Source organism: Mustela nivalis (genome assembly GCF_964662115.1).
Source record: "Mustela nivalis genome assembly, chromosome: 9".
NCBI lineage: Eukaryota > Metazoa > Chordata > Mammalia > Carnivora > Mustelidae > Mustela > Mustela nivalis.
The window spans coordinates 102,143,752-102,164,742 of record NC_139028.1 but is presented as its reverse complement, the minus strand read 5'-3'; the positions used below and the strand labels follow the sequence as shown (position 1 = coordinate 102,164,742).

The 20,991-nt window shown below is 62.5% G+C and overlaps 3 protein-coding genes across 21 annotated transcripts in view; 1 reads left to right on the top strand and 2 right to left on the bottom strand.

Moving 5' to 3' along the window:
• Window positions 1-2,883: 2,883 nt before the first annotated feature.
• Window positions 2,884-11,195, top strand: CHRM4 (cholinergic receptor muscarinic 4). 2 transcript variants are annotated; one of them, XM_082747728.1, is made up of 2 exons: window positions 2,884-3,214; window positions 8,168-11,195. In XM_082747728.1, exon 2 carries the CDS (start codon window positions 8,198-8,200, stop codon window positions 9,632-9,634), a length of 1,437 nt encoding a protein of 478 aa, XP_082603854.1. In that variant the 5' UTR covers window positions 2,884-3,214; window positions 8,168-8,197; the 3' UTR covers window positions 9,635-11,195. The 2 variants fall into 2 exon arrangements, with proteins under 2 accessions (XP_082603854.1, XP_082603855.1); XM_082747729.1 differs by lacking the exon at window positions 2,884-3,214 and adding an exon at window positions 3,404-3,428.
• Window positions 10,906-14,027, bottom strand: MDK (midkine). Of its 4 annotated transcripts, none has more exons than XM_082747972.1 (5): window positions 13,471-14,027; window positions 12,545-12,621; window positions 12,231-12,398; window positions 11,947-12,108; window positions 10,906-11,264 (listed from the first exon to the last, which is right to left on the bottom strand). In XM_082747972.1, the coding sequence occupies exons 2-5, from the start codon at window positions 12,618-12,620 to the stop codon at window positions 11,239-11,241; spliced, it is 432 nt and encodes a 143-aa protein (XP_082604098.1). In that variant the 5' UTR covers window position 12,621; window positions 13,471-14,027; the 3' UTR covers window positions 10,906-11,238. The 4 variants fall into 4 exon arrangements, with proteins under 4 accessions (XP_082604098.1, XP_082604097.1, XP_082604099.1 ...); XM_082747971.1 differs by having other exon boundaries at window positions 13,593-13,988; XM_082747973.1 differs by lacking the exon at window positions 13,471-14,027 and adding an exon at window positions 13,169-13,343.
• Window positions 14,028-14,249: 222 nt separating this feature from the next.
• The window catches only part of DGKZ (diacylglycerol kinase zeta), a 41,874-nt gene continuing 35,132 nt past the window's right edge, over window positions 14,250-20,991 (bottom strand). For 8 of the 15 annotated variants that reach the window (XM_082747546.1, XM_082747548.1, XM_082747536.1 and 5 more), the window contains 18 exons: window positions 20,778-20,918; window positions 20,137-20,215; window positions 19,909-19,964; window positions 19,648-19,710; window positions 19,470-19,543; window positions 19,271-19,382; window positions 18,747-18,946; window positions 18,476-18,576; window positions 18,297-18,376; window positions 18,139-18,208; window positions 17,969-18,009; window positions 17,362-17,501; window positions 16,588-16,619; window positions 16,332-16,375; window positions 15,759-15,879; window positions 15,631-15,664; window positions 15,335-15,434; window positions 14,250-15,013 (listed from right to left, as the gene is read on the bottom strand). In XM_082747546.1, the coding sequence (XP_082603672.1) occupies window positions 14,897-15,013; window positions 15,335-15,434; window positions 15,631-15,664; window positions 15,759-15,879; window positions 16,332-16,375; window positions 16,588-16,619; window positions 17,362-17,501; window positions 17,969-18,009; window positions 18,139-18,208; window positions 18,297-18,376; window positions 18,476-18,576; window positions 18,747-18,946; window positions 19,271-19,382; window positions 19,470-19,543; window positions 19,648-19,710; window positions 19,909-19,964; window positions 20,137-20,215; window positions 20,778-20,918 (1,605 nt within the window). In that variant the 3' untranslated portion in view covers window positions 14,250-14,896. Of the gene's footprint in view, window positions 15,014-15,334; window positions 15,435-15,630; window positions 15,665-15,758; window positions 15,880-16,331; window positions 16,376-16,587; window positions 16,620-17,361; window positions 17,502-17,968; window positions 18,010-18,138; window positions 18,213-18,296; window positions 18,377-18,475; window positions 18,577-18,746; window positions 18,947-19,270; window positions 19,383-19,469; window positions 19,544-19,647; window positions 19,711-19,908; window positions 19,965-20,136; window positions 20,216-20,777; window positions 20,919-20,991 lie in introns of all 15 variants that reach the window. The other 7 variants (XM_082747545.1, XM_082747547.1, XM_082747549.1 and 4 more) reach the window with 1 other exon arrangement.

Sequence of the window (20,991 nt, the reverse complement as noted above, 5' to 3'; positions counted from 1 at the left end):
AGGACTCAATGTGTATTATCTCTATCCTCATCACAGAAACCCTCCAAGGGTGCCTGGGTGGCTCAGTGGGTTAAGCCGCTGCCTTCGGCTCAGGTCGTGATCTCAGGGTCCTGGGATCGAGTCCCGCATCGGGCTCTCTGCTCAGCAGGGAGCCTGCTTCCCTCTCTCTCTCTCTCTCTCTGCCTGCCTCTCCATCTACTTGTGATTTCTCTCTGTCAAATAAATAAATAAAATCTTAAAAAAAAAGAAACCCTCCAAGATGGGAACTGGTACCACCCCTCAAACCAAACAACTAACTGACCCAGGGTTTGAACCCACCCAGATGAACCCAGATGAGGACCTGACTTGCTGTTTTTTTGGAAAACGGGGTTATGAAGAGGCCTGTGGATGAGAGCATCCAACTTTGGTCCTTCCAGCCTTGCCTCTATCCTGTCTGGCCAATGAAGAGCCCAGCAGCTACCTGTCAAAACTTTATCTCCACATCAACCCCTTTCCTTCTTTAGAAAGCCCTTACCAGGGACGCCTGGGTGGCTCAGTTGGTTAAGCCGATGCCTTCAGCTTAGGGTCATGATCCCAGCGTCCTGGGATCAAGTTCCACATCTGGCTCTTTGCTCCGCAGGGAGCCTGCTTCTCCCTCTACCTCTGCCTGCTACTCTGTCTGCCCATGCTCGCTCGCTCGCTCTCTCTGACAAATAAATCTTAAAAAAAAAAAAAAAAGGTTGGGGCGCCTGAGTGGCTCAGTGGGTTAAGCCTCTGCCTTCGGCTCAGGTCATGATCCCAGGTGCTGGGATCGAGTCCCGCATCGGGCTCCCTGCTCAGCCAGGAGCCTGCTTCCTCCTCTCTTTCTGCCTGACTCTCTGCCTACTTGTGATCTCTGTCTGTCAAATAAATAAAATCTTAAAAAAAAAAAAAAAAGAAGCTCCTTACCAGTAGTAGAGCCTCTGGGCCCCTTGCTTGTTATAACAAGGTTGTGGGGTCAGCAGGACAGAGCTTGGCGGAGATGAGGAGTTCGGTTCAGAGGAGTTCTATACACCCAAGTAGTCAGTGAACCCAGCTGAGTCAAAGGCAGAGGGCAAAGACAAAACCAAATCCCCTGGTTCCCAACTCTGCTCTCCATAGTTCACTGTTGGGTTTGGGATTGGAGGGGTAAACCCTACCTACCCCAGGATTTCAGGGAAACGAGCAACTTTGCCTGACTGATTCTGGAAGAACTCAAGGCAGTGGTTGGAGACATTTCTAATTTCTGTGGCCCCCATTCCTTGGCCTGGCTTGTTTACTCTGTTTGACTTTATAATTATCTGGCCTCCCCTGTATCCTCATCACACACACACACACACACACATACAGACACACACACACACACCATAGTTTCACCTTCCTAGGAGCACCCTCCTCTCCTAGACACACACACACACACACACCATAGTTTCACCTTCCTAGGAGCACCCTCCTCTCCTAGACCCTAAGGAGAGAGATGGCAAAGTGGAACAAGGGCAGGACTATCATCTGATTGTCATATGAACCATCTGAGCCCATTTCCTCATCTGTGAAGTGGGGGCAAGAACAACAGCTTCTTTCGTCCTTGGTTATGAGGCTCATGGAAGACCAGATCATTCGCATTCAGTGTGGAGAATACACCAAAAGCCCGGCAGCTCCGGCTCTTCCCCCAGTTCCCACCCCTTCTCTGACAGCTCCTGCCGCCTCCCCTCTACTGCCTTACCCTCCTCCACCGCCCCCCTCACAGCCCCCCGCCTCCCCCCCCCCCCCCGTCCTTGGGGGAGGGTGGAGAGGAGGGACCTGAGTTGTTTTTCCAAGAGAAGGAATCCGCGGTCTTAAGGTTAATCGGGTGTTTGTGCTCAAAGAGTTCGGGGTAACAGGCATCAGGGCCTGGGCGTGGGGTGGGGGTGGGGAGGAACTAGTCGGACCCCGGCTGGCCCCAGGAAAGGTCGTGTCAGAAATGTGGGTGCCCTGTATTGCGGTGCGGAGCCTACAAGGTCAGGGTAGAGGTGGAGCTCTCCGAGGTGCTGAAGTCACCGGACCCGTTCGCGGGCGCCCCAGTCGCGGACTCCCGGGCCCTCCCCTTCCGCTCCGCACAAGCAAGGTCCCAAGTCTCCAGGCCTCGACCCATGCGGTTCCCGGAAACCTCAAGACACCACTCGCCCTCTGGGGTCTCGCTCCGGGCTCCGCCCCAGGTGACCTTGGGCACTCAGCTCTCCCTCACAGGCATCGGTGAACTTGCCCTCCTGGCCGCGGCTGCCTGGGCGGCGCGTCCCATCCTGCGGCCGAAGAGGGGATGCGCACCCCTTCCCGGCCTGAAGTTCGGGAGCCGGGAACCGGGCGGCGGTGGTCGGGGGCCGGGCAAGTGTTGTGTGCGATGGGCGGGCTCCTCCCTCCCTGGCGGACTGTTGCCTGTCTTCTCTCTCCAGCTCCTTCCCAGGCCCCGACGGCGCCCCTCCTCTCTGACAGCCCGGCGGCCGACAAGCGGCCCTGAGGCTGGAAGCTGCCGGCCCTCAGCTCTCTGCCCCGACGGAACCGTGACGGCTGAGCCGACCCCACCCACCCGTAACCTCTTGTTGGGGTCAAACACTCGCTCCTCCGAGGTCCCACTGTGAGCGGGGCCCCGTAGGGAGGGAGGTCCAGGCGGGGCGCGAGACCACCTCCAGGTCCTGGGTGCTTGGTCAGAGCGGAGGCGGAGAGCGGAGCCAGACGGGGCTGCCAGCTCCCTCCCCAGCCCGCGAGGGGGCGCCGCGTCCCCATGACAACGCGGACACCCCCCCCACCCCCACCCCAGCCTCCCCGGAGGGCAGCGCCCCCCTGCTAAGCAGTACTGCCAGCCGGGGGCGGTCCCCCCACAGTGGCCGAGCGGGGAGCTTGCCGGCCGGCTCTAGTGAGGGGCGCTCGTAGCTGGGGTCCCCGACGCCCCGGGTGGTGCCCCCCGCGCGTCTCAGTTGGGTGGCCGGCCCGGGGCGGGCGGCGCGGCCCCACTAGGATTGGCTGCTTCCCCGTGACATCACGCGGCTCGGGGAAAAGTGCGAGCGTGAGCGCGAGTCGAAGCCACAGCGCCGGGAGCTGCGGGCGGAGCAGGGGCCGCCCCTCGGCACCCCGTCCCCGCCCCCGGCCCGCGGCCCGGCCGCGCGCCCCGCCCGCTGGCCCGCGGGCCGCCCGCTGGTCCCGCCGTCTGTCAGGTGCGAGGGGACCGGGGTGGAGGTGTCTGGTAAGTGACTACGCGGCGGCGCGGGGGCAGGGGGACTCGATTGGGGGAGAAGGACGTGGGGCTCCCGGACCCTCTGAGGCTCCCCGGAGACTGGTCCCATTAGGACGGGGCCCCAGGCCCTTTTGGGGACGACCGCGGTGCTTGGAGCTGCACAGAGCCCGAGGGTGAGGGGCCCCGCGGGAAGAAAGACCCGGAGTCTCGGAAGCTTCTCCAGGTGCGCCTCTGGGAAGGAATGGACATTCAGGAGGTCGGGGGAGGGGTACCCGCCCACAGCCCTCAAGGCGCCAGGGGCAGCCGTCGGGGGCGGGACCCTGCACTCCAGTCCTCCCACGGGCAGCTCTGGAGGGCGCCAGGATCCGGAGCCCTAAGGAGCCTTTTTCCCGCCCGTCTCCCCACCCCCAACCCCCGGCGCTGCCAGCCCACTCCGGTCCATGAAGTCCTCCATCCGCGACCTTGAACCCCGACGGAGATACCCCCACCCTCCCCTGGCGCCCCTCCCCCACTCTAGGACTACCCCTTGCTGTTGCCCAGGCTCCGAGCCCGGGAGAGCCGGAGCCAAGCCCCGGGCCCAGTGGCGGAAGTGTCAGGCGCAGTGTCCCTAGCGAATTCCCTGAGCCCCTTTTCCCTCCTGTGAACTCTTGAGTCTTTCTCCCGCCCCAGGGACGGATCCAGGGGCACAGCCTTTCTGGAACCTTAAAGTGAATGCCTAAGAACCAAGGACCCACACCCCAACCCCCTCCCCACGGCGTCCAGAGCACGCGCTCCCTTCTCGTCCGGAAAAGGGGGGGCTCCAGAACCCGGGAAAGCACGGTGCCCACGCCCAGAGGCTGCAGGAACTGCGTGCTAGGGGGTTGGGGGGAGGGCGGGGCACCGGAGACCCAGGGCCCCATTGACCAGGAAGGGGACCTGGAGGAGCCTCCAGAAGAGCCCAATAATAACTCCCAACCCGGTCCTCGAGGTCCGCCCAGGCCCAGAGCCCGAGAAACCGGGAGCCCACTCTAGCCGCTGGGGCCAGATGGTGCCTCTCCGGCGGGGTGCAGGGTTAGAAGTGTGGGAAGGAATGAATCTTACACTCAACTGACCTAAGCCCCGGCTGGGCCTCCCCGTTTTGGAGGTGCTGCCGGTATATTCCCACCGGCAGACTGGGCACCCTTTGACCATAATCCTCCTGAGCACGCTTTGCTGAGCCTGGTGTCCTGGAAGGCCAGTGGGGCGACTCCAGCAGAGGCCCCTCGACAGAAGTCAGTCCCAGGCTGGGACACCACGCCACAGCGTTGGGGACCCACACACCACTGGGCGCTGGCTGAGACGATGCCCAAGGTCAGGAGGCCCTTCGCAGCCCAGATTGTAGTCTAGCCCCGACCCCTTCCCACCCACGAGCGGGGCACAGGCACGATTCAGGCTCTGGCTCTAGACTGGATCTTCTCTGTGCTCAGACAGCGGAAGTCTGAACTGAGGTCTCCTGGCAGGGCCGTTTGAACCCGGGCAGGTCACCTACTGTGGGCTCTGCGTTTGCTCTTGTGCACAAACTCCCAGGTATAGGCATACCCAAATCGTGTGCATTCCCCAGACCACAGCACCCCGGGCCCGCGCACGCATGCACAAACACGTGTCCACATGGCACGGGCCTGCTCACGCGCACAGGGCCCACTGGTATCCAGGCGTGGCCGAGCGCGCACACACGCACATGCAGACAGCTACTCGCTTCTACTCGCGCTCCCCAGTAATCACACACAAACAGAACTCGCACTCGCCTTCCCGCCCACACATTGCTCGGCGGGGCCGGGTGGAAGCCCGGCGCCCTTAACTTTCCCACCACTGAACCCGCGCGGCGACGAGGGCAGCTCGCGGGCAGGGCCTGGCAAAGGGGTGGGGTTGGGGGATGCGGGCACGTCCTACCCTTGGGAGGCCCTGCCCTGGAGCCTCCTCTGTGTTCTCGGTCGCACTGGAGTTGGGGGCGGCGGCGAAGAGCCGCCGCCCGCCGGGAGTCAGGAGCCGGCACCCAGGGCTCGACATTGCCATCTAGCGGTGTGCACAGCCCTGGGCAGCGGTTGCTCGACTCCCGGATCTCCGGCGGGCCTGGATGGCAGAGAGAGGCCCCAGAGAGGGTTGCTGTCAGAATGTGTGCTGGGCAGGTGGGGTGCGGGGTGGGGGGGTTCAGAAAGATGCTGGGGCGGGAGTCGGCAAGGCACCATGCTTCACCCTTTCTGCCGCTGGCAGCTTCCCCTAGCGGACCCAGAGGGGAACTAAACCACCTGTCATCTCCGAGACAAGATGTCTGTCCCCCATGGAGATAAGAGGTCTCTTCTCTTCTGGGAAAGCTAAGTGGAGGAACCAGCAGGGAGTGGGAAGGGACCCTTAGTTCTTTGGTTTTGAGCAGTGGACAGCAGAGGCAGGAAATCCACCTGAGACAGGTTGGGGTTGAGAAGGTGGCTCCTGGGTTCTAATTGAGCCCTTCCCCCTTACACACGGGAGGACTTTGGGCAAGTTAATTAACATTATCCTCATCTGTAGGAAGATAGTTACCTCAGTGAGATGGGGATACTAATAGTACCGGCCTTATCAGGAATCTGTAGGGATTAAACCAGGTAATCTGCTGAAAAAGCTCAGAAGGATTCCTGACTCCTAGTTAACACTCAATAAACCAGGGCTCCTATGTTTTTCGTATTGGGGACTTCTGGCCCCATTCCCATCTCGCTGACCCGTGTCCTGGCCCCCGGAGGCTGAGATGGGGCTTTCCTTGGAGCTGGCGGACAGATCCATCCTGCCCACCCTGCACCGGCTTGCACCTGCCTGGCGAGGGCCAGCCCTCCCTGCTAGGTGCTTCTGCCCTACCAGCTCAGAGGGAGACACCGGAAACTCTCCAAGATGAAATGCGGCTGTCAGAGACCCCAGAGAGGCTGGTTTTTAGCCTTTGTCCTTGACTCATGTGTGACCTTGGAAATGGCAACACCCCTCTTTGAGCCTCTCCTCCTGAGAACCAAGGATTTGGACAGGCGAATGTGAACTGCCAGGCCAGGAGGCAGGGTCTGGGTCTGCAGAGGCGAATGAGAGGGGTTGAGGCCAGGCGTGGGGCAGGGATGGGTCACCCTGGTCCTTGCCTCTAGCCTCTGGCGCATTTTCTTGCGGCAGATGGAAAGTTCAGTTGCTGGTCCCCATAGCTGCTTGGGAGGGGTCTGGGACCGGGTCCTCTCTATTTTGCAAACGAGAAAGAGAGAGGTGGGAAGGGGAGGTGGCTGGTCTAGAGCCAGGACCCTGCTGGCCTTGGAGCCTGGGCTGCTGGGTGAGTGCTCCTTCCTCCACACTGGCTGCCTCGCCCTCTCTCTTCCTCTCTGTCACACACAGACGTTGTGTATACGACAGCGCGGGGCTGGCGGGGCTGCGACGGGGCCGTGTGCGTGTGTAATGGTGCGTGTGTTGGCGGGTGTGAAGGAGGCTGGGCTGAACGGCTGCCCTGGCATAGCGCACTGGGCGTGGGCCTCCCTCACGTGTATGGGAGAGGAAGGCAGGGGAGAGATGAGGAGGGACCTGGGTGGGAGGGGGGGTACAGGCTCAGGGGAGGGGCCATGTGCTTGGGGGGCCCTACCGGGATGTTCTCCATGTGTACTGGCGGGCCAGGGGGTGCCCTTGGGGTGGCCACAGGCTCCCCTGCCACATCCCCCCTTCCCTCTGGGACACTTTGAGGCCCCTTTGTGTCCCCAGTTGGGCCAAGAGCTGGTGCTGGCCCCTTGGAAGCCCTGTGTGAATTTCCTTGGCTGACAGGCCCTCTCGGCTTCTGACTCCTCCTGGTCCTCCCTCAGCCCCTTGCTGTGGATGGTCCCTACCACCCCTGCACTGAGTGCCCCCCACACACACCCTGGGGCTGGGAGGGGGAGCTCGGAGAGGGGAGGCTGTGTTGGTATGTACCTTTCTGGGCCCTCTACATGGCACTCTCCTCGTCCTCGGTGGTTCCCCACTCCAGGCCACCCCGGTCATCCCCGGAGCCTTCCCTGAGGTGGCCTCACCGGCTCTTGTGGCTCTTCAGGTCTCCCTCTGCCAGAAACCTTAGGGTTCTGGGGCAGCAGCAGGACGTCAAGGACTTGTGGAACTTTGGGTGGGTTATTTAGTATCTCTGTGCCTCAGTTTCCTCACCTGGAAGTAGTGAAAAATAAAGGTTTCTACTTCACAGATGTGTCGTGAGGAAGACGTTAGTTAATGTTGGTAGAAAGTAAAGTGCCCAACAATTAGTAGATGAGAAGTCTTAACTGCTAATATATATTCTTGCCTGTGTCCCCAGTGCCATCTAGGAGGATGGAGGACAGGTCCCCCAGGATGTTTGATCACAAAATGACTGAGGAGGTGAATGAACGCTCCTGACCAGAGCTACATGCTGACGTCTGGGACCACTGAAAACCCTCCCCATTGCTTCTCTGGGGCCTGCACACACTGGCCTTCTCTCTGTACCCCATATGTGCCCCAGGGCCTTTGCTCTGGCTATTGCCCCGACTAAGCCACCTCCGTGACTCTTCACATGGCTGCCTCCTTGCCATTGTCCAGATCCCCTCCTTGGAGAGGCCTTCACTGATCACCCAACAAGGAAGCATCCCTGTCTGTCCTCTGACTCACCCACTATATACCATTTGCCCTCTTGTTTTCCTTCCAGGTTTTTTTCTTTCTTTCTTTCTTTTTTTTTTTTTTTTTTTTTTTTGTGGTTTGCACGTTCGTCTGCCCCAATCAAACTGGAAGCTCCGTGAGGGTGGGGATCTTGTGTGTCTCAATCACTTCTATAACTCCTGCCCCCAGGACGGTGCCTGTACACAGTAGGCGCTTAATATGTGATGAATGGGTGAAGAAACGAGCCAGTGATGGGCGGAGTTCTCCAAGGCCCCACAGGACAATGTTCCTCTGTTACCTCCCGTTACCTCTCCAAACCCCTTCAGCAGCTCACCCTTTCCTCTCTCCCTCCTCCTCCAGACTCCTGCCTGGCTGCCCTGGCTAACCAAAATGGCGAATATCACACCAGTCAATGGCAGCTCGGGCAACCAGTCTGTGCGCTTGGTCACGTCCACACATAACCGCTACGAAACCGTGGAAATGGTATTCATCGCCACGGTGACAGGCTCATTGAGCCTGGTGACTGTCGTGGGCAACATCCTGGTGATGCTCTCTATCAAGGTCAACAGGCAGCTGCAGACAGTCAACAACTACTTCCTCTTCAGCCTGGCGTGTGCCGACCTCATCATCGGCGCTTTCTCCATGAACCTCTACACCGTGTACATCATCAAGGGCTACTGGCCTCTGGGCGCCGTGGTCTGTGACCTGTGGCTGGCCCTGGACTATGTGGTGAGCAACGCTTCGGTCATGAACCTCCTCATCATCAGCTTTGACCGCTACTTCTGTGTCACCAAGCCCCTCACCTACCCAGCCCGGCGCACCACCAAGATGGCAGGCCTCATGATCGCCGCCGCCTGGGTCTTGTCCTTCGTGCTCTGGGCACCTGCTATCTTGTTCTGGCAGTTTGTGGTGGGCAAGAGGACGGTGCCAGACAACCAATGCTTCATCCAGTTCCTGTCCAACCCGGCGGTGACTTTCGGCACTGCCATTGCTGCCTTCTACCTGCCCGTGGTCATCATGACGGTGCTCTACATCCACATCTCCCTGGCCAGTCGCAGCCGAGTCCACAAGCACCGGCCCGAAGGCCCCAAGGAGAAGAAGGCCAAGACCCTGGCCTTCCTCAAGAGCCCTCTGATGAAGCAGAGCCTCCAGAAGGCCCCGCCAGGGGATGCGGGCCCCGAGGAGCTGCGCAACGGGAAGCTGGAGGAGGCCCCTCCCCCGGCCCTGCCGCCCCCACCGCGCCCCATGGCCGACAAGGACACTTCCAATGAGTCCAGCTCAGGCAGCGCCACACACAACACCAAGGAACGGCCCCCCACGGAGCTGTCCACCGCGGAGGCCACCACGCCGGCCGTGCCCGCCCCTCCCCTCCAACCGCGGGCCCTCAACCCCGCCTCCAAATGGTCCAAGATCCAGATTGTGACGAAGCAGACTGGCAATGAGTGTGTGACAGCCATCGAGATCGTCCCGGCCACGCCCGCGGGCATGCGTCCGGCGGCCAACGTGGCCCGCAAGTTCGCCAGCATTGCCCGCAACCAGGTGCGCAAGAAACGCCAGATGGCGGCCCGGGAGCGCAAGGTGACTCGGACCATCTTTGCCATCCTGCTGGCCTTCATCCTCACCTGGACGCCATACAATGTCATGGTCCTGGTGAACACCTTCTGCCACAGCTGCATCCCCGAAACGGTGTGGTCCATCGGCTACTGGCTTTGCTACGTCAACAGCACCATCAACCCTGCCTGCTATGCCCTCTGCAACGCCACCTTTAAAAAGACCTTCCGGCACCTGCTGCTGTGCCAGTATAGGAACATCGGCACAGCCAGGTAGGCGGGCAGAGGCGCCACAGGAGGTGCTGGTGGTCGCGTGTGTGCGCTGAGCCGCGGGGGTGGTCACGGGGGGTGGTCCCTCCCGTGGTGGTCGCAGAGAGGTCTGGAAATCTGGAAGCGTCTCTCCGCCTTCCTGTTCACTGAAGAGAACTGAGGTCCCCGAGAGCCCTGTGAGGCTCAGGAAGCAGCTGTGGCGGGATGCGGACAGACCAGATCTCCACTCAGCACAGGCAGGAGGCTCAGCCCCAGAAGCATCTGGAGCAAGACTGCCCCGCCCCACCCTCTGTTGGCCCGCCTCAGGTTGCTGGGAGTCACTGGGCTTCTCGGGCACCTGGCCCACTGTGACCAACCGGGTGGCTGGGAGAATGGACATCTGGGGGTTGCAGGAGCCGGGGATCCCTGTGGGAGGAGCAGGGGAGCCGATGCTGGGGAAAGGAGGCTTGGGAAGGGAGTGGAGGGGTAGGGTCCTTCCATTCTGCTGTAGTTGGTGCTTTCTCCCTGCTGCACCCCGCATGTAGGCCCAGCCCCTCCTCCCAGGTCCCATTCCAGGGGCAGAGCGCTCTCCTCGCTGCAGCTACTCGGCCAGGTGCTGGTTGGGTGGGCGGGTGGGCTAGCTGGAGGCCAGGCCCTTCTGGGCTCTCAGGCACCCCCCTCTCCCCTCTCCATCCCTCCCCCAACCCCAGCACTGTCCTGGTCATGGTCAGGATGGGGCAGCTAGGAGGTCAGCATCTCACGCTCAGGAGTGGAGGTCCTGGCTTCCTGCGGTCCCGTGCGGAGCAGAGGCCCCCCGATTCTGAAGAGCACCCTCCCAGCAGGCTTCTGCAGCATGTGAGGGAGGCCTGGGTTGCCGGGGAGAATGGGGGCCAACTTGACCCACACAGGGTTCAGGCAAGCAGCTCCCATCTCCTCTCTCCCAATGGATAGAACCTTCTATTGGTAGTGGGCTGTACCAAAAGACCTTTGGTTGAGAGTGGCTGAGATGAGGAGTGTCCGTTCTAGGGAGCCTTCTGGCTTCCCAGCTCCGGTGTGCTCCCCCCCCCCCCCCGAAAGACGAGACTGAAAGGCTCAGGGGACTGGATGGGGCACCCTCTCAGGAGTCAGTCAGGGCCCTGAAAGCAATTTTTCATAACCTTCCTGCTTTTTCCATGAGCTCTGGGGAGCACTCACCGCCAAGCCCCCCAGCCCCCTGAAAGCCACATCCCTACCGCCTTCCCGTTCCTTCCCAAGTTTCTGCCCCAACAAATTACCACAGCAAACTCCCTGGGTTGGGGCTTTTATATATTAAATGAAAAGCTTTTATTGGGAAAAAACAAAACAAAACAAAAACACGACTTTATTTATTTCTCAGTAATGGCATCTTTGTGGGGAAGAACAAAAGGGGGTACCAGGAATCACATCCCTCTGGGGCAGGAGGCTCAAGCTGTCCACAATCCCCTGTCCCTCCCCATCTGGGACACTTGGGGGTGGGGGCAGAGGACTGAAAGGGAAGAAGCAGGGTATGATTGATAAAGCTAATGAGTAGACAAAAGGCACTGGTAGGTTAGATCTTGGGCCTGTGGGAGGGAGGGCACCGGCCCTGGGCTCCGCGGCATCCAGACCTGGCTGCTAGTCCTTTCCCTTCCCTTTCTTGGCTGTAAAACAAGAAATAGCGTGTTATCAGAGTCACCTGAAGTTCAGGTGACCTGGTAGAGACCCCCAGTATATACATTAGGGAGAAAATTCTGCCCCCTAGTGGCTGCAGATCAGCGGACCGGGTCGCTGGAGGGAGAGCGCAGCCATATTGATGCCACACGGACTTGGGCCACTTTCATTTGGGCTCGGGGAAATCTTCAAGTTCTTGGTCCCAGGGGCCCTCAGCCTCCACCTCCTCACCTAACAAGGTGGGCTGATTCACCTCTGCCGTGATGGCCTCTCTAGGCTGCTGTGAATTGGCAATGAGCTAGGGGGTGGTGGGAGTTGGGACTGGGAAGTTCTGATACTAGAAAGGACCCAAGCTGACCAAATGTTTCTTCTGGCTGGAGAGGTGACAAAGCCAAGCCCTTCTGGGACAACTCCCTGACTCCCAAGCAAAATGCTCCAACAGAGTTTGTACTTCCACTCCGGCCAGAAGGATTTGATAATCCTTGAGCACCTTCTGTGGCTCACCCTCAGTACCTGCCCATCTAAGGCATCTCTACGGACAGGAAAAGCATAGGGCAGAGGTGTCAAGAAGTCACCAGCCACAGTCCAGAACTTTAGGCTTAACCATTCCCTCTCACTGGTTGTGGAGGGCCCCGGCAATGACCACCCCCAACCCCCAACCAGTTCCCTGACCTTTGGCCTTGGCTTTGGTCTTGGGGGTGCAGGGCTTGGTCACGCGGATGGTCTCCTGGCACTGGGCATTATACCGCGCCTTCTTCAGGGTGCCTTGGCGGGCTTTGGTGCCCGTGCCCCCATCACACGCCCCCCAGTTCTCAAACTTGTACTTGCAGTCCGCTGGAGGGAGAGCGCCCTGGGTCAGATCCGGGGGCCCAGTGGTGGCCGCAAACCTGCCCAAGTTTCAGTGAGGCTGCCCCCACCCCACCCCCAGCCCTCCCTCCGCCTGCGCCCCACCTCACCTCCAAACTCCTTCTTCCAGTTGCAAGGCACCCTGCACCGGGTACGCTGAGTCTGGGCCCCACAGGTGCCCTCGCGGAAGCCCACGCCGCAGTCTTTGCTGCTGGGGGTGCAGGGCCCCCAGGCCCACTCCGCGCACTCGGTCCCCGGGCCGCCCTTCTTCACTTTGTCTAAGACGCACGGGGAACGGGGCTCAGACTCACTCGGGGACCACTTCCTGGGGTCCCGGCCTCGGAATGCCGGCGGCCAGGCCCGAGGCTGCCGGCCTCACCCGCCGGTCTCCAGCCCTCCTCCAGTCCCCCACACCCCGTATCACCTTTCTTTTTTGCCACCGCGGAGGTGAGCGCCAACAGGGTGAGGAGGGCGAGGAGGAGGAAGCCTCGGTGATGCATCCTGCGGGGAGATGTCGGGTCAGCGTCCCCCTGCCGCCCCCTTCCCCACGGGGGCGCCGCACGCGCGCACCTCCCACCCCCGGCCCCACTCGCCAGGCCCACGGGCCGCGACGGCGGCGGGAGGGCTCTGGGGTCGGCCCCTCGCCGCTAGCCGGGGCGCACAGCCCAAAGTGTCTCGCTGGGGGCGGCCTGGAGTTCAGGACGCAGCTCGGACCGCCACCCCGCCCCCGGGGCCCGAGGCTGGCCGGGGCCTAGCTGGCGAAGGGCCCAGGCCGCCGCTGCAAGTCCGCCGGGGCCCCCGCGCGCTCACTCGCTCGCTGCCCGCGGTGCTGCGCTCCCTCCCGCGCCGGGCCAGTCCCGCTCCGGCCGCCGCGGCCCCTTTTGTCTCCAGAACCGGTCTGAGCCGGTCACATGGGCCCCCGCCCCCTTCCCGCCCCCCATCCCCACCGAGGAAGGACCCGCCCCGCCCCCTCCCCTCAAACCCGCACCGCCCCCCGACCCCGGCGTCCCCGCCTCCGCTCCCGCCCCGCGCCCCCGGGCGCTTCTACCCCGGCTTCCCGCCGCGGGTCCCCGCAACTCCGGTTCGCTCCACCCGGGCCGTCCATGTTCAGACGGCGGGCTCTGCCTGCCCCCGATTTTCCGAGCCCGGGGTCTCCCGGCCCCAGGCCCCTGTCCTGTCCAGGCTCCCCGGGGCCCTGCCCCAGCCCCAGCTTTCCGCCGCCGACTCTGCCCCCTTCCTCTGGGGCCGTTCTCTTTCCCCGATGGACGCCCGCCCTTCTTCCCGTGGAGGGAAGCCCGAGCGGATGGGGACTTGGGAGGGAGCTCGGAGCTCCGGGGGTGTCACGGGTACCGGCGCTCCCGGGGCCTGCGTTCCAGCCTGTGCGAGGCTCCGTCCCCGGATGACTGTTTAACCCCGTCGAGGACCGGCTCTCTGCTCCCCCTTAGGTGCTGCGGACAGAGCGCCAGCCCCACCTCGGGTCGCTTCACCAAGTGTGCAGGGAGCCGCTCCGCTGAGTGTTCGGGGAGCCTGGGACGGGGAGCCCCAGAGAAAGCGCTCGGGGACGCGGACCGCGCCGCGCCCTTCAGGAGCGCAGGTTTTCGGGGGCGGGAGCTGGGGGAAGTTGGGGGAGGAGGAGCCCTCAGGCCCGGATTTGGTGAGGCTTGGGAGCTGACAAGAGCCGTCTGAGAAGTTCCAGACCCAGCCAAGGCGGCGGCTGCAGATGCTCACTCCTTCCAATCCTGGGACCTGGGGGATCACCTCACCCGATCCCCTAAACAGCAAAAGCAACCGAGGCCTGGGGGAGGGGGCTTGCCCAGGGCCACAGGGCAAGTGGGCCGAAGAATCCAGGCCTCGCCCCCCGCCCCACCTCTCTTTCACTTTCATTGTTGTCGTCCCTGCGGGAAGCGGGAAGCAAGAGGAAATCAGCTCCTCCCCCGGCCCCGCCGAGCCGCGCAGCCAGGCAGAGGTCAGGTCCGGGGCAGGCCCTGAGACCCCACCCCCAAACGCGAACCAGGAACGCCCCCCTCCACACACACAAGAAAGAGTCTGGGTCCGGGGTGTCCAGCCTCCCCACCACCAGACCCCGCTGCTTCTGGAAGACCTCCTCCGCAAGTAAAGAAGAGCAGAAAGGAAAAAAATCCTCTTTACTGAGTCACACCCAGCTGTAAACATGTCACCACGAGAACCCCCACTCCAACCCCCAGGCCACACAGTCGGCGGTGATTAAATGACTGGGTACACGGGGAGGGTCTCTGGGGGTGGGCACCAAGCGGGGCAGCGGCGCAAACGCGGCAGGTTCTGCGCTTCCGGGAGGAAGCTCCCGGGGAGGGTGGGATGAGGCAGGAGAGGGGGCCCAGGCTGCCAGGCTCAGTCAGGGCCCTCACCAACGGGGTGGCTTAGGAACCCCCTTCCCGAAGGCTCTCTGATAGGGTCCCCGGCCCCGCTGCCCTCCCCCTGTAGCCCAAGGCCCAGTGAGGGCACTCGTGGTGGGGAGGGTGAGGGCCGCCCTGAAGTGATCCAGCCCCAGCCCCCTCAAAGGCCTGCTCCGTCCAGTGCCGTCTCCTGTTCCCCTGTCAGCCCCGGGTCAGGTTGAGGCCTCAGGCCACAGGTGAGATCCCCCAGCTCCTCAGAGTCCAGCCCTAGGCCTGGGCAGCTCCTCAGGGGGCAGCACGGGGCTCTTTCCCTGGGGCACGGGTCCCCCCGTGGTCATCCGACTGGAATGTGGCAGTGAGGGGGCGATGGGGGGCTCCCCCTCTGGTGGCCGCGGGTCTCACGGCTACACAGCCGTCTCCTGGTCCTCCCGCTGGACCATCTGGTAGTGCTGCCGGTTCTCCAGGTAGGCGGCCAGCTCCGTGTCCTGGGCCTTCTCCGCCCGCTGCCGGGGAGTGTCACCCTGGGGTGGGGGGCGGGGGGGCAGCAGGCATCACTTCTGGGGCCTCGGGAGATGGCTGGGGACCTCCCCTCCAGGTGGCCAGTGAGGAGAGGAAATGCTTCAAAGGACAGGCAGTCATGGGCCCTCCATCCCCCCCCCCCCCGCCTTCACCCCCTCCCCCCTGCACCGTGGGCTCAGGTTTCTCAGAATCCAGACGGTGTTGGTTAAAGAACAGCTTCCAGTCCTAAAAGGCAGCCCTTCTCCATGGCTCCTGCTCACAAGGGCAGGAGCTGGGGACAGGGCTGCCCTGTGCCCAGGTGGACGCCCTGCATGGCTGCTCACCTGCTGGTCCGTCTTCATGAGGGAGGCCCCCGCCTCCACGATGTAGTGGCAGATGGTGCGCTGGCCCAGGGCTGCCGCCTGGTGCAGACAGGTCTCCCCGCTGTGGAAACAGTCTGGCTGTGGACCCCCGTCCTGTCCTCGGGGTCCTCTTGTCTGCCTCCAGTGGGCGATCAGAGAAGGGTGCTTGGGCTGAGGGGCAAGGGATGGTGCCTGGCAGGGTTTCTAGGCTCTGACCCGCTGAGTGGGAGGGGCTGGAAGATGGGGCAGTTTCCAGTCTGGCACACCCAGATACTCACTTCTCCTCCACAGCGTCAAGGATCTCTGGGGGTGCTGGAGGAGAGGGGACAGGGCAGTCAGAGAAGACTGGCAGCCTCCCCTCCTCCCGCCTTGGCCCTAGCCCAGGCCCCCTGGTGGCCCAGCTCACCGTGGTCCAGCAGATAGCGGACCACATCCTTGCTGCCCGTGCTGACGGCATGATGCAGGAGCGTTCGACTCTGCTCGTCCCGGTGCATAAGGTCGCCCCCAGCTCGGTGCAGCTCCTGGAGCTGAGGGCAGGGGACAGAGCAGGGAAATGTCCCCCAGTGCACAAAGGTCGTAGGCCTGACACTAGGGCGCTCACACACATCATCCCTCAGGATTGGGGGGGGGTCTTTCTGGAGTGCAGGGGAGAGACCCTGGGCTTCTGGACTCCTCAGGAGGACAGACCCTCAAGCTCCGGGGCCAGTGGATCCCCTAAGACTCGCTCCTTCCTGAATACTGGGGAAAGGCAGACTGTGCTAAGCCTCTATGAAGGGACACTGTGAGGGAGACAGGGGCAAGGCAGAATGCGGCAATCACCACAGAGACCCTGTGGAGGGGCATCCAATCACAGATGACAGCTCCTTCACAGACTAACTTGGCCCCACCCAGAGGGCCTGACCTCCCTGGGTGCCACCTCCCGGCTGCAGCTGCAGAGCCATGGGGCCACGGGGCAGAGAAGCCCAGCCCTGGCTAGTACCTTACAGAAGTTGTTCCTCTTGGCAGCCTCAATCAGCTCCTCACCTGCACAGAACACCTGCCGTCACACTCGGGGGCTGCAGACCCGACCCTGCGTGGGTGCACAGATGTGCCGGCCCCACATGTGGGTCTGCCTGGGGCGCCCACGCTAGGCTGGGGGTGGGGTGACCCCAGGGCTCTGGCCGGCTGTGGCTGCAGCAGGCTGTGTGTGTGGGCTCCACCCCCACCCCAGACCAGGGAGAAGGGCTAGGCCTCACCTTTAGGGGGCGCCATATCCCCTGGCAGTGACCTGCAAGCAGAGCAGGATGAGATGGGACCCAGAGACCGTTGTCACCCCCCCCAACAGGGGGTGCCCTGTGTTCTGTCAAGTTTATTGAGTGCCCCCTACAGAGCAGGCCCTGTGCCAGGAGCCAGCCACACAGCAGAGAACACGACACACGGAGAGCTTGCTCTCACGGAGCTTACATTCTAGTGAGGGAGACACACAAGTCAACACATAAATCAGGCCTTCTCAGAGCAGGAAGGGCTACGAAGAGCACAAGACACTGGGGTGGTATGATCTCACAAGCAACGTCAGCTGGGGTTCCTGGGGAGACTTCTCTGGGGAGGGAACCCCTAAGCTGAGGCCTGAGTGGAGCAGGGAGCTTGGCGAGAAATGGGGGACCTTTCTGAGGTGGCAAGAAAAGGGCAGGGGCCAGCACCCTGGAGGCCACAAAGGGCCAGGAAGAGCACGGCACCAGGCAGTGGGGAAGGGAGGTTGGAGGCTCCAGCCCGGGCTGCCGTGCTCGGATGCTGGGGGGCAGCACACAGGACTCGCAGAAGAGAGATCAGAGGGGGAGCCCAGGTCTCCAGCCAGCGCAGCTTTGGGAAGGTTTGGTTCTCTGCCAGTGACTCCATCAGGGAAGGTCTGTAGGGACCCAGCAGCTAGCAGGACACCGGACACATGTCTGGCGCCGAAGGCAGGATGTCAGGAGGTACCGGCTTGTAGGTGGGGTTTCGAGCCAGGGGGCTGGAGGAGACGCAGGACTCACCGGAGTGTGGGTGAGCAGGGGGAGGTGGGGAGGGGGGAAGTGGGGGTTGGGAGGTCAGGCCGGGCCGATGCCCCCAGCAGCTCAGGGTCCAAGATATAAATCTCGTCCTGTGCGATCTCCGTCACATAGTTGAGGTGTTCCTGTGGGTGAGGAGGTCAGGGGCCGAGAGTCAGGACCTCCCAGGGTAGCCGATGTGGGCAGTGCAGACGCAGCCAGGCCGGAAAGGCCTCCGCCAGGAGCAGAGATAGCCGCAGGTGGAAGCTGGGTGAGGGGACCCTGCCAGTCTCTCTTTCCCTTGCCTTCCCAGCTCCTTCCCATGCTAAGCCTCTGCCTGGGTCACCTAGCACCTGGCCAGAAGTGCCTCCACCTCTGGAGCTCACTGGGTGGCCCCTGTGCTCCAAAGCCCATGCCCCCACCCAGCCAGACTTTTCTGGGCATGCCAGCTCCCTGTGCCTGTGGGCAGCGTGACTACATCCTATGTGCGGGTGGGAGCAGATGTGCGGGCTCCATCCAGCAGGACAACAAGTGGACCCGTCTGTGAGGCTGCGGGCCAGAGGTAGAGAGAGAGAGGCCCCTGGGCTGGCCTAAACGACCGCAAGCTGCTCACCTGGGCCCGGTCGATCCTGTAGAAGCGGCTGGCAGTGGTGGCTGTGAGGAAGCAGAGAGCTGTCTGAGGTGGGAGGAGGCCCTTATCCAGGCCTCGAGAGTCTGCTACCCCACCAGGAGCCCCAGGAGGGGGCAGGACACAACCCAGGACTGCCAGGAGCTGGCACTCACCGTCTAGGAAGCACCACTTGGGGGACAGTTTCTGGCAGGTAGGGGACTTGGCTCCAGCACCTTCGGGCTCCTGCCGAGAGAAGCCAAGGCCAGGAGTTGGCAGAGAATAGAAACTAGGGCGGGTGGGCCCACGCCAGGCCAGTTCCCGACCCCCTCACCTGCTGGAGCCTCTCGATGTGGGCACGGCAGAGCTCCAGGTCACTGTCTCCAGGGACCACCACAGTGCCCAACGGCACGGCTGGGGGACAGAGCAGGCCGTCAGCAGCTGGCTGTTCCCCCTCAGCCCCCTGCCCCGCCCTCAGGGCCCTCAATGGCTCCTTGCCCGCCTGCCACTCACAGGCCTCCTTGAGCTGTTCCTTGTCGTAATGCAGGGCCTCGTAGTCGTGCATGCTGACTCTGCTCACCTGGACCCGCAGCTGCTCGGGCACGGGCTGCTGGCTGGGGCGTGGGCGGCAAGAGGGCACTCAGGAAGGGTCCTCAGCTGGGCGCCGCACCCAGGGGCCCCGCCCCACCTCCCCGAGGCACAGCGACGCGGAGGCCCCTGTCCAGCTGGGGAAACTGCAGCTCGAGAGAGGGGCAGAGTGGCGGTGGCCAGGAGGGGAACGTACTCGCTGTGCAGGGGGGCGGCGCTCCGCCGCTTGGCCTTCTGCACCATGGTGGCCTGGTTACGCAGGGCGATGCGAATGCGTGAGGCTGCGAGCTTGCAGGGCTCACCGTCCACCTGCACCGGGATGGCCTTGGACGTGGTGAGCACCACCTCACGGCACTGTGTCAGCCGCTCGCCGTGTCCGCCCACCTGCAGCGCCGCCTGTGGGTGCAGAAGGCTCAGGTCAGGAACCGGGGCAGGGTTAGTGGGGCCCCGGGCTCCATTCTCTGCAAGGATGCTCCAGCCAGGGAACACAGTGACAGTAGCTCCCCAGAGAGTCTCCCCCCAGAGATGGGAGGGGAGAGAGAGACCCTGGTCAGAGAAAGAGGGGGAGACGCCAGCTAGAGAGATGAGAATGAATTCTCCCATCTTGGCTGGTGAAGGGAAGTTTCGTGGTCCCCCCACCTTTCCATCTTGGGCCAGTGTTCCTGGTCACTGTGGGGACAGAGCCAGGGCTCCAGGCAAGTCCCATGTTGGCCCACTCACCAGGGATGTCATGGTAAAGCCAATGACCTCGAGGTAGCCATCGTCGTGCCGCTGGGGCTCAAATTCGTGGTGCTCCCCAGGGTGGCCCCAGGGCATGGTGCCTGCACAGTACCTGGAGGGGACGGCAACACAAGGACCCTCAGAGGACAGTCGTGCAGGTTGGACACATCGGGGCGCACACAGAGCCTCCCCTCCTCACCTGGGGATGTTCAGGAAAACGATGCACTGGGGTTTTAGGTCGTGAATCTTGGGGGTCAGGTCAGTCCCGTCACACTGCAGGCAGGAACAGGGAGCGGGTGTGGGATGTGTACCGGTGCCGAGGCGGCCTCCCTCCCCGCCAGGCCCGCCCACTCTGCCTGCCAGCCTGGCCCACTTACCACCACTCGGATGTGCTTGGCCAAGTCCTTAGAGCTGCCCATCAGGAAGTCAGAGAAGGCTGTCTGTGGGAGACAGAGGGCGTCACCATCTGGTGACAGGGACTTTCTCTCACCATTGCCGACAGGGGCCCGTGGGCCGGCAGACACCCGTATGCAGGGTGTACAGGCGGCAGAACAGTGGGCATGGGGAGGGAGTGGGAGTGGCCGGGGGGGTGTGTGTGTGAGAGGAGGGTGCCTGTTGCCAGCTGACCCCAGACTCACCCCGGCATAGAACATCTTATTCCGAAAGCGGCTGTTGAATTTCTCTGGGTTGGCCTCTGGGTGGCGACAAGAAATAGGGGACAGTCAGTCTGACCTGCTGGGGCTTCCCAGGCTGGGGTAGGATAGAGGGCTGGGAACTGCCCGGGGGCAAGTTCTGACCCTCTTGGGAACCTCCTGTATGCCCCCCTCTCCAGCCTCCTGATGCCTTCCCAGCAAGTGGATGCCCACCTCGAGACTCATGAAACTCCAGGGTGACGTGGGCATCAAAGCCCAGGCTGAAGTAATTGTTGAAGACATCCAGGGGCAGCTGGAAAAAGGTCAAGGGCCCAGCATGAGGGCTGGACCTCACAGCTACCTCCTTGCTCTGGCTTGCTCAGGGCCAGGGGCCACCAGGCTGGCTTGGTCCATGCAGTTCTGGAAGCTTTTCCCAGTTAACAGCTCTTCCCTCTAGCCTGCAGCCTGCCTCAGGGTCTGCCCTCTCAGCTCCCAGCATCCATGGGGCTCCTTCAAGTGCCCAGTATATAAAACGCCTGGGGCCCTGCAGGCACTCTCTTCCCTGGCTTTCCAACCACCCCCCAACACTTCTTCCCAAAGTGCCATATTCTGGAGGAGCTCCATGAGGACGAGGACTCTGTTTTCTCGGTGCTTAACATGGAGCCTGGCATGTGGTGGATATTCAGGAACTATCTGCCCAGTAGCTGAATAATGGCTAGCTTGCGGGGGTACCGCTGTTACCATTGCCCAGGAGAGGATGAAAGTCTAGGGGAATGAAGAGATTTGTCCAAAGCCCCAGAGCTGGCAAGTAGGGGAGAACGCTTACCCTGCTGCCCCCACAGCGGCCGCCCCCACACGGGCCCTGGCCAGCCTACCCGGTCAGTGGCGCCCTCGTCGCGCTCCTCCGGCCCCGCGTCGGGGTTGGGCTCAGCGCGGAGGTCCCAGCGGTCTAGCTGTACCACGTTGCCCTCCTCCACGTGGGAGAGGATCTTGGACACGGGCTCATCCGTGTAGCCCTGGTGGGACAAGGCAGAAACTGAACCTCTCCAGGGGAGAGGGCCCCCCAGCCGCACAGCCCACCCCCGCCCC

Coding starts and splice junctions, on each gene's coding strand:
- CHRM4 (XM_082747728.1), top strand. CDS start 8,198: ATGGCGAATATCACACCAGTCAATGGCAGCTCGGGCAACCAGTCTGTG.
- MDK (XM_082747970.1), bottom strand. CDS start 13,061: ATGGGGGGCGGGAAGGGGGCGGGGGCCCATGTGACCGGCTCAGACCGG. Junction 12,399..12,544: donor CGCGGTGGCAAAAAAGAAAG/GTGATACGGGGT, acceptor CGTGCGTCTTAG/ACAAAGTGAAGAAGGGCGGC. Junction 11,265..11,946: donor GACCAAAGCCAAGGCCAAAG/GTCAGGGAACTG, acceptor CTTGTTTTACAG/CCAAGAAAGGGAAGGGAAAG.